Source organism: Symsagittifera roscoffensis, chromosome 2 (assembly GCF_963678635.1).
Source record: "Symsagittifera roscoffensis chromosome 2, txSymRosc1.1, whole genome shotgun sequence".
Classification (NCBI taxonomy): Eukaryota; Metazoa; Xenacoelomorpha; order Acoela; family Convolutidae; genus Symsagittifera; species Symsagittifera roscoffensis.
The window spans coordinates 20,497,031-20,508,566 of NC_087063.1; the positions used below are offsets into that span (position 1 = coordinate 20,497,031).

Genomic DNA, 11,536 nt, shown 5'->3' on the forward strand with positions numbered 1-11,536 from the left:
ATTAAAAAAATTCAAATTTTAGAAAAAAAAATTTTCATTTTGTTTTGTTTCATTTAGTTTTTGAATGTTATTGCTGCTCCCGAAACCTTAAAAGGCAGTCGGAACATTCAGGGCTTTGCCCTCATGCGAGCAGTTTTGTCTGTTTTTACTTCACTTTGTTCCAATTTACTTGCATCTCTTCAAATAAATGCTTAACAAACAAAATTAGACAAAAATCATGCGTTAAAAAGTAGTCGCATATTTGTTGTTAATTTATTCAATGAGATTAATAGTATCAACCAACCAAAACTTTTTAATTTATTCGCAATTATTGTGGCTACTGGTTTGCGAAAATTTAAAGATTTTTATGTTCCAATCAAATTTTGCAAAAATCATGCGTTAAAAAGTAGTCGCACATTTGTTGGTAATTTATTCAATGAGAAAAATAGTATCAACCAATCAAATCTTTTTAATTTATTCGCAATTATTGCGGCTACTGATTCGCGAAAATTGAAGGATTATTGGTCAAAAAATTTTGTGACGAATTGCTTTAATTAGTTCAAACCGGAGATATTTAGTTTTTTCGACTATCCCTCCCGTTGACCCCCTGAAACTAACCTGACGTCCTCTTTTTTGGGATGTAGATGCGACATAATTTCCTTCATTCGAAGATATTTGACTCGAGGAGGTAAATTTGGATAAGCTCATTTCAAACAAAATATGAAAAAGTGAATTTTTAACAACAAAGACCAATTAGTCAAGATACGAAGTAATGTATAAATAAATATGAATTTGTCAAGTTTTCAGTCAGGCGTTATCATGTCTGCGGCAGGCATGAACATGTCTCACTCAGAAAAATACGCATGCTCACTTGTGAACAGCCCTTCATAATGGGGGAACAGTCCTGAGAATATTCTCTCCCCTGCTAAATGGACGATCAGCCCTGAAATGGCACAAAAAGTTCAGTACGGGTGCACCGTTTCAAGATAAGTAAAGTAGGCAATTAGTAAGGTTTCAGTGTTTGCACGATAGTAAGAGATTGGTTTTAAAAAATGGTATTTTTTGTTTTTTTTTCTCTGTGCATTTCTTAATGTTTTGACAAAATTGTTGGGCGCGCGTCATCTAGTTGATAACTATTACAGTTTCAATACAAGTAGAAAAAAGGAAGGTATGAGAGCATGTTTTTTGGTTTCATGGTAAGTCAATGGTAAGCGCTTTTAACAAAATAATACTCTTTTGCTTCATTTTTTCTCTAAAAGCTCCAAAACACAACAATATTTTATCTAACATGGGCTATAACTTAGTTTATTCAGTGTTCTAATTACTTCGAACAATGCTAATTTCAGCTGAAGTTGTACTAAACCTACTGACACTTCCAAGCATAACCAAGATTTTGAGTAAACGTTTTTTTTTTACAAATTGTATAAAAATCACTGCATCGTATGTCAAGCTTAGACCAGTTCTATAGCAAGTTATCATACCATCAAAACAAAGCTTTATCATAAAAAAAACTTTTTTCTATCGAGCAGTTCTTAAAATTCAACGGTTTTGTGAGCGTTCCATCCTCTCTAACTTACCTCTTTGGTTAAGAACAACTAGGTATTTCCTTGTCTGCTCATATGTACCAATCATATGATTTACAGCTCGTAACCTTCTGTTTGTAGATGTAAGAATGATAATTTCATTCAGTACTCTTCTATATTTTTCCTTAGGCCTGTCTGCAGAATCTTTGAAAATCAGTAACCTTTTGCTGCTGAGTTTGAACTTATCTTACTGGTTGGTTGTCTGGCAGCAATGTGTCTTGCTACATACACAAATCCTCTCGGTACAGCTAGTGTCCAAGTACCGAAAATAGTTAAAATCTCGGTTTAGCAAGATTTAATGGGTCAGTTGTAATGAAGACTTGGTAAGTCTCGGTTGTCGGAAGTGCAAAGATTTAATGGAAACAGTGTCAAACTGAGACACCAGTAACACTCAAGAAACAAGTAAAGTTGTTGTTTGAATTATATCATTGTTAAATCTTAATAGTTTGACTGTTTTATCAAATCTTCTCCTTCTTCTTCAAACTGTTTCTTCTATGTATTCACCTTCTTGCACTCCGAGTTGTTGATAAAGATGCTTATTTGAACAATTTTCTCGACAAGAGCTATTGAAACTTCACTAAAATATTAGGAATGTATCCAGGTTTTGATATAACTTCGGTAAAGTATCTAAAAGTGTGAGAGTTGAGATCATTGTGTCCGTTCTTGAACATGGCTAACGCCTGGAAAAATTACAAGTGATCCTTTAATAGTTCTTTATCTCTAATCGATAGAAGACATTTTACGTTATGATTTCTCAGTAACGATTCAGGTAAAAACTGAATCTGGGCATCGCGATGCTTTTGAGAAAAACAGCAAAAACTGTAATGGCCATTTAAGTCTTCAATTGATGTTCTGCCGCTCTTTGGTTTTTGGGTCCACAATATCAAACTATTTTTTTCCTCGAATTTTTTATACTTAGCAAATACCTTGTTTTTTTATTTTAGCAAATGGGATTATTCAAACAATTTTTTGTTTTCATGAGTTCATCAGTTATGAAAATCAGGAGAAGAAACCATTATTCCAGCCAGTCAAAAATTTCATCAAGTCTCTAATTGATTACTTTTAACCACCTAAGGCACATTTGAGGGTCAAATACTTTGTCTGCGGTTTTCCGTTTCAGAAACCACAAGAAAATGCTGACCAACGATTACTCCTACTTTCGTTTTTATTCGACAAATCCGCTAGAGTATCATTTGGTTTGCTTCATGTTCCTCTTTCTGATGAGTAGTAATTTGGAAACTATTGTTCACAGGTCGAACAAAGTGTAAATTGCTCAGGGTTTGAACGTATATGTTTTTTGGCAACATGACAGTCCAACACTTCCTTCATTGGTCACAAAAATACAATGAGAGCCTTTTTGTTAATTTTTGTTTCATATGAATGTTCATTTTTGTTCGTTTTTGTTTCAATCTCTTTTGATGTCTTTTTGTATTCTTACGAGTTTATAATTCGCTCAAATCCTCAATTTTGACAATCTCGTTGCGTTTAAACAGCGTTTTTCAAAACACAGAAAACTACAAACTGGGAATTCAAGAGCGTTCCAAGATTAATTATAAAAATGGGGTTCAAGCAATGAAACAATTTTAAAAAATTTTTCGCGGTGATTTACTAAAAGAATTTAAAATTGAAGGTAAGATCAAAGTGACCGTTTTTCTGTCTGATAATTGCAATAAACCATTATATTCAATAAAACAAGCGAATGTTTACTAAATAAGACGCCAAATGAACTTCCTTGATTTACTCTACAAGAAAAAAAATCCGAGCGATTTCATTTTGATGAAATAGATGTGATTTCTTACTTTTGTATGTTTATGTTGTCCGAACTTGAGTTCTCCGACAAAGTAAATGTCTGAAAAGGGAAACTGACTCAATCAAAAAGTCCTTTTCAAACCAAGTTTTGCGCATCCAAGTTTTAAATTTACGTCTGAAATGGACTTCACAAGCAAACCAGTTTTAATTATTCTAGAAAATTTTAAATTAATCATCAAGTCCTATGATAATATTTTGAAGACTCTTTTTTTGTTAACCCGAAAAACAAAACTGTCAACATTTTCAGCAAAATTCTCTGTTTCTTCATTTCTTCGAAATTTTATAAAAATCAAAGTCTTGTAGCATTACATTGGGAAAAAATTTCAAGAGACCTGCTTTCCTCTCAAAACTTCTCAGCAAACAGCAATTTCTGATTCATTAGAAACAAAAATTTCAATCGACAGGGTGAGAAAAATTGCAGAATGGTACATTTACTAATTTTCTAAATTTTAGTACTTATGTTAGCAATATTGATTTATAGAGCAACTTTTTCATGGTCTTTTCTTGCAATTTCCTGTGTGTATAATTTCAACCTATTTGAGAAATTTGAGTCCTTAAAAGATAAACAACTTAAAATAATCACTTTAAAATGAACAAATTTGAGAAATTTGAGAAATGAACCTATTTGAGGAATTTGAGTCCTTAAAAGATAAACAACTTAAAATAATAACTTTAAAATGAACAAATTTCAGCTTGGAAACGACAAATGTATCTAACTCTTCGAATTGGAGTTTTAACTTAAACTTTTATTTTTGTTATGATCTCTTATAGATGTCTTGTCCACAAAACATTTGGCTGGGAAAAGTTGTAGAACAACAATTCAATTAGTTATGTATTTGATGTTGATTCCCATATCACCAGTTTTCTGTCTAATTATTCAGAATATGCCTTTTCATAACTTCGATGAAGGAATTTTAAGTAAAGGTTTCCTTCAATTGTATGCATCAAGCCACCGTGGTTAATTTTCTTCTACTGATTTATAACAATTTCCAGTAAATTTTTCACTCAATAAATAACAGACATTTAACAAACTGATATGTGCATAGCGTCCATTTTTGTTTTTACTTGTATGATAAGTTAATCGATCTTGCATGAATTGTTTCATTTGCTATGGCTAATTTTGGAAAAAATCGTACTCCGCCAACCTTACCATTAAGACTGCTACATTTTATCAAAAATTCGAAGTCTCTGATTTGAAATAATTTCCCCAATGTTTTTCATTGCACCAAGTGTGTCTAAAAGCTATGATCTGCGGTTCTGTTCCAAGACTATCATTATAAAGCTGAAATTTGTTTTTAAAGTTTTGTTAAATTCTAGTTGGTAAGATATATGACATTTTGCAGCCTATGTGCGATTTTGTCCAAATAGTTCCATTTCATAAAATGGCTCAAGTCGCTGAAGAATAATGATGCCTCATATAAAAAACAAGTATATCATCTGTTAGTGTTGAGTTTTGACGTAGATAAGGATGTCGCAGTCCGGATGTTTTCAAATTCATTAGGCTGAAGTACACAAGTATCTTCAATTTTTTTTGTTAATATTTGTACGAGGAAGTTGCTGATCACTAAAATCGTATCATTATATGTTTTCAAATTATAGTAATTTTCTGAAAATTTTTTTTTGTTAAATAGTCGGTGAACACTTATAATACAACATGTTTTATACTGCTTTTCGCCGGAGGATCGTTTTACTTTCGTTGAGTGGTCGCCGCACACTGTTGATGCGATACAACAAAACCTTTTTTAAAAATATCTCTATTACATGGACGTGGCAGTCCCTGCCCGAAAAACAAAAAAAAAACACTTCCAGTAATTTTTTTTACAAAGTTATTTACAAAACTAAGAACATAACAGGAAAAAACAGATGATCATTGTATTTGATCATACTTCAAAACAAGACTGCTCGTATCAGGGCGGAGCCCTGAATGTTCCGAATGCCTTTTAAGGTTTAGGGAGCAGTAATAACCTTAAAAAAATTAAGTGTAATAAAGTAAAATGATTTTTTTTGTGTAAAATTTGAAATTTTTTATGAAAATTTTCCCCCTACACGCCATATAAAGTACAAAAGAATATACTTTGCTCCTTGTAACAAATCAATTAGGCCAAATGAGCTTCTTTCAACCAATTTTGAACGATTCCTAAGACGGAGTAAATCTCCGCTTCCGCGTAAATAGCGCGAAATATATCGCGCATTAATTGTTCCAAATTGGCCAAAATGACAATCTATAAACCCTCATGACTTTATGAGAAATGATTACGGGTAAAAATATCTTTTCAAAACTAAGCTCAGGACAACAATAACTTTTGAATGACATTTAAAAAATCCGTCAAAAATGCCAGTTAAAAAGTCGAAATTTGTCTGAAGAAAAAAAAACCCACCCAGAGCACAAATATTCCGTTACTTTCGTATCAAAAGTCTGAACAATAAAAGGAAGTGTACTTAAACTGTTTAAACTATCTATACTTGGCTACATCTCTGTTAATCATAATTAAAAATAAACCATGTTTTTAAGTTCAATTGTTCAATTTGCTCTGCAAAACACTCAAGGGTTGAAGAAATTTTGCATCTCCTGCATCACTTTCTCTTGATCAGTAGAAATATGCGAACATAACTATTGTGCCGCCTTCATTCCAATGTTTGCATATTTCTATTGATCAAGAGAAAGTTTTAGTTCATTTTTTTTGTTTTTTCTTGTTATGTTCTTGGTTTTGTAAACAACTTTTTTTTAAAATACTGAAAGTGTTTCTTTGTTTTTCGGACAGGTTGTTCACCTATTTTGAAGCAAAACTTGAGCAGTTTGAGCGGTTTGTTTAGACAATTGCGCTCAAAATCTTGCTTTAAAATGAGCGATTTAAGCGGTTTTTGAGCGGTTTATCAAGAAAACCGCTCAAAAACAATTGAAGTCTTGCGCGGTTTTTGAGAGGTTTTTTAAGATAAACCGCTCAAAAACTGCTGAAACCGCTCATTATGAAGCAAGATTCTGAGGGCAATTGTCGAAAAAAAAACCGCTCAAACCGCTCAAATCTTGCTTCAAATTAGGTGAAAAATCTCGGCTCGGGTGGTTATATTTGTACACAGAAGTCGCTGACTACGTGAATTGTATCATTATATGCCTTTAAACTGTATTAATCTGCTGAAAACGTTAAACTGTTTTCATAAGTAATCGTAGAAGTTGCTGAACACTTATAATAAAACATTTTAAGATACAGTGCTGATTTAAATTATCCGGACAAAACGAACACAACTTGAATTTTCAAACGCGTTTTTCTCAAATGGGGTTAAGATTAGACAAAAAGTTAACAGAATAAAAGTTGCTTAAAATTTCACCAGAATTAATATGATGCCATTTTTTTCCGAAATTCTCAACAAAAAATTTACCCCAAAAATGGGTCATTTTGGCTTTTTTCAATTAATCAAGAATTACGCTGAAAATTTTTTGTTAATTGATGAGAAAATTATATCACAGGAAGCCCCTTACGCAGCTCAAGAAAGTTTAAGTAGAGTTAAATCTCCAAAAATTTGCGCAAATTGTTTAAAATTTATTTTTAAACAGATTCTGGGTTTTATAATAGTAAAAATCACTTTATTGACTATCATGTGAAATTTTTTTTCTCTTATACTGGATTTTGGAGATTTGACCCTCCTTAAGTTTTGTTGAGCTGCGTAAGGGGCTTCCTGTGATATAATTTTCTTATCAATTAACAAAATAAACTCAGCGTAATTCTTGATTAATTGAAAAAAGCCAAAATGACTCATTTTTGGGGTAAATTTTTTGTTGAGAATTTTGGAGAAAAAGTGGCATCATAATAATTCTGGTAAAATTCTAAACAACTTTTGTACCCTTCAATTTTTGTCTAATCTTAACCCAATTTGAGAAAAACGCGTTTGAAAATTCAAGTTTTGTTCGTTTTGTCCGGATAATTTAAATCAGCACTGTACAAGCAAAAAGTTTACACCAATTTGATAGTTTGCTTGATAGTGTTTGCTTGATTACATCTTTTTTAATCATTGAAATTGAAGCAAATAATAGGTTGTTATAATTCGAATATCACAACAAGGTTTTCGGGCATTTTTATGGAGTATATGAGAAAAAAACCTGCAAATATTTTGAACCCTTAAATCAAAAATTTGCCATTTTCACATAAAATGGGCCAAATGCTTTATCATAAGAACTTTCAGTAAAGAATAAACTCAAATCAGTCGATATTGAAGAAGATTGACACCTATAGGGGATTAATCATTTCCCTCGGATCCTATTCTAAAATTCTACCACATTACTTCAATTATAGTCAATAAGAGAAACTAAATCATAACCATTTAATTAATTTAGTGGAATTAGTTAAACTTTGCTTTAATACGAGGAATTCTGAACCCTAAAACCATCTGTCTGTACGTCCCTCTCTTCGAATTCCGTATCTAGCATAAGGATTTGAGTCAGCACCCGGGTAGTTCAATTCTTCTGCACTTTCATACGGAAATGCACGTGCCGGCGGCGGAGATGACTCGGTTGCGACGCTACTTGCTTGACGCTCATAGCTGTCAGCTGCATCAGTTGCCTCGACAGGTGGTGCCACTGATGTTTCGGGATCCCGTTCATCTTTGGCCGGAGCCTCCGACGAAGAAGCGTCACTTTTTTCTCCTCCGGCTCCTGCAGCGCCCGCAACTGCTTCCATTGCATCTTTTCCAGCGTTCAAGGTTGCGCCTGGAACTGTGACGTTAATATCTTTGACTTGAAACAGCGGAGCACCTCCTTCTTCTTCCTCGGATCGCTCTTTTTTGTCTTCTTCGGTGTCATTGTCCTCGTCCTCCACTTCAACAGAACCCTCAATTTTTATCGTGTTATCGTCATCATCATCATCGTCATCGTCATCGCCATTTTCGGATTCTTCGGTTGTTGTTGTCGGCTCTTCGGTAGTCGTCTCTTCCTCAGTCGTTGTTGTCGGCTCTTCAGTAGTAGTTGTTGTTTCTTCTGTTGTCGTCTCTTCTTCTGTCGTGGTTTCCGGCTCTTCGGTAGTTGTCGTCGTTTCTTCCTCGTCTTTAGTTTTGAGTGTATCGCCGTTCAGTCCCTTGATGTTCAACTCTCCTTCAACTTCTACCTTCATTTTTCCGCCCGAAGGTTCATGGGAACCTCCTGAAGAGTCTTCGCTTTCCGAATAGTCGGAAGAATCTTCGCCCGAAGACACATCTCCGGATGATTTTTCGGAAGCTCTTATCAAATTACCGAGAGGTAACAAAGGTTTAGAAAGAATACTTCTTGAATGTACGCCATTTTCCAACAGAACCAGAAAAGATAATGCAGCGAAAGTGATAAGGGAAAAACTATGCATTATTATCCCACTTTTATCAGCAACAACAATATAGAAGAATGACAATTGGTCGGTTAAATTCAATTGTGTAAGTGAAGATTCATTAGATTCGAAAGAAAAAGAAAATGTTCAGCATTTGCGAAACTCTGTTAGATTAAATACTTGGCCTTAAAACCTTCTTACTTAGTCGGTGATGCAAGTGCGTATAGGGGCTGCCTAAGAATCAAAAACTTTGAAAGTAAAGCAAAAAGAAATTCTTTGGTTCTTTATTCAACACAGTCTAGTAACAAAACAGTTATAACCGCACCACAGTTTGGTTATAGTTTGCAACGGGTAGGAAGCCTATGAGAACTAGAGCCAACCCGCATTCAAGAAAAGTGAAAACACATCGATTATAATGGATTTTTGTGGTCTAAAATGTTGTAAACAGAACCGATTCCCATGTTACGCTCAGACAACAAAATTGGACTAAAAATGGATTTAAATCCATTTTTTCGCAAAAACAAAGTGCATTATAATTCATTTGAAATCCATTTTAATGGATTATATAATAAGTAGAGAATCACATTAAAATGGATTTTTTCTATTTTATTTTTGTTTTGCGTCGTGCAAAATTTTGCAAGAAATTCTGCAATTATCATGTATTGAGTAACATAAAAAAGTAACAAAAATATCAAAAGTAGACAGAAAAAAAATTTAATTGAACAACAAGTAACCAACTTTAGTTTGAAATGTAAAAAAATTTTTATGTTCGTTGAAATTCGCAACTGAGTAAAGTGGAAAAAAATCGAGTATAATTTAGTTTCATTGTCAATATCCACAAAAGTGCAAAAAAATTATTCTAATGGATGAAAAAAGGACTTTGTTGCCTCGAAAAATAGTAATATTATAATCCCTTTTTAATTGATTATAATCGATTTGTTTTCACTTCTGTGGACACTGAGCAGGAAACTCAATTATAATAGCTTTTTATTCATAGAACTCCATTGCGGGAATGCCTGTTATTTTTGTATGAAAAGTGAAACGAACAATAGAACACGTTTAAATCATTCAAATTGTTTAATTTTGACTCATCTGTGATCAAAGTTGATCAAAATATCCTAGCAAAACTTAGGGTAAGGAAACTATGAACCGGCGAAAAGTTTTTTTCATCCTCAATTCTTTTTTTCAATTCACATCATTTAAAAGCCGTGGTTCTTGTTGAAACTAAATTGCTCATCAATATCCCTTCAATAGGTAAGAAGAAACTGAAGACTTCGTTTTTGAGCAACGAAGGTTATTCTTCAACTAAGACGGAAATAAAGACTTCAATTTTGCTCAAAAAGGGCCTTTTAATGTTCCCAATTTAGAGGGAGGAGCGCGCGCCGAAAAAACCCGAGTTTTTGGCCGAAATTTTCCAAAAACTGCCTAAAACGCCTTTTTTGGTCTGTTTTTTGTTTAAAATTTGCTTGTAGAAATTTTAGCCAGGGTTTCTGCAGTGCTTCGGCAGAGCTCGGAAAATCAATTTGGTCGACATAAAAAATAGGCCGATAATTGAAAATCCACCCTTCCTCGAGAAAGTCTTAGATCCGCCTCTAGAAGCCTAGTATACAGATCTAGTTATTTTAGAATTTGTTGGTTTTCTAATGCTAAATTTGGTGGATGGTTTAGTGGAAATATTGAAAAATTGGATCTTGTTAACTATCCCCCTATGGTACCTTGTAACGAATCTCCCCCCCCCCTATAAAGAAAGAATTGAACAGTTAAGAATATACGAGTTTGGTACCTTGAAACGAATCCCCTCCCTGTTGCAATTGTTAATAGTTTTTTTTGGCGGGGGGGGGGGTTGTTAAAAAGATCTAAAAAACTTTGCAAAAGTCTTATTTTCAATTTTAGCGGGTAATTGACCATGTTACTTGCGACATCTCCGAAAAAAATTGCTGATGTTGTTAATGAATACACTACCTGAAAAAGGCCGTGCGATGTAAAACAAACGATGAATTACAGTTTAAGGTCAATTTTGTCGCAAATATGTCATAATTTATCGAAAACTTGTGAAATTTATTTCACGTTATCTGAATATAACGGAAAATAGCATGCGAACTAATTAGGCCATGACAAACATATTTGTTTTTCAAGATCAACCTTGTAAATCCCCTCGTTACACCACAAAATTGATGCTTATGAGGAATAGGGGGAAAGGAAAAAGAGCCAAAACTTAGAGTTGAGTTGTCATCTTTTGATTTTTGTGAAGTTTTGAATTGGAATTGTCAAAGATTTTAATTCAAAATATGAAAATCATACAGCAAATTCAGGGATTATTTTGAAATTTAATTCTGGAGAAAATTTTCCTAAAGTGTATGGCGACTCTTTTTAAGTAGTAACAAGACTGCTCGTGTATCAGAGCAAAGCCCTGATTGTTCCGGCTGTCCCTGAATTTATATCAAATAGTTTTTGGGTAAAGAAAAATGCGTAAAATTTTGAGTTGTACGAAATTAAAACGACCAATTAGCTAGCCTCAATTCAATCTGGAATGCTTTTGTCGTGCGGGATAAGAAATTATTTCGTCGTGCATTATGAATAAACTCTTCAAAGCGAGCAGAATTTAGACCACAACGTGGCAAATTTGGCAATTTTCAAACCCCAGATTTATTTTTACAAAAAATTATCGGAGGTGAAATATCTTTTTTTTGTTTGGACTCAGGAAGTTGATATCTTCAATGGAGTATAAAAAATTTTTGTTGAAAATAATTAGTTCGATCGGTGAAAATTGACTGAATAAACAAAAGCCACACCGAGCATAACTATTCCGTTTTTTTATTTGAAAGTCGAAACAATTATCAAAACTGCTTACTACTTGCGCGTGTAATTTTTTTTTAA

The 11,536-nt window shown here is 33.5% G+C and overlaps 1 protein-coding gene across 1 annotated transcript; it reads right to left on the reverse strand.

The window, feature by feature from the left end:
- Positions 1–7,744: 7,744 nt before the first annotated feature.
- On the reverse strand, positions 7,745–8,698 carry LOC134839738 (uncharacterized). The gene has a single exon (XM_063855361.1). It carries the CDS (start codon positions 8,696–8,698, stop codon positions 7,745–7,747), a length of 954 nt encoding a protein of 317 aa, XP_063711431.1.
- Positions 8,699–11,536: the final 2,838 nt, after the last annotated feature.

What these genes read in the sequence shown, in the direction of transcription:
- LOC134839738 (XM_063855361.1), bottom strand. Translation starts at nt 8,698, where the DNA reads ATGCATAGTTTTTCCCTTATCACTTTCGCTGCATTATCTTTTCTGGTT.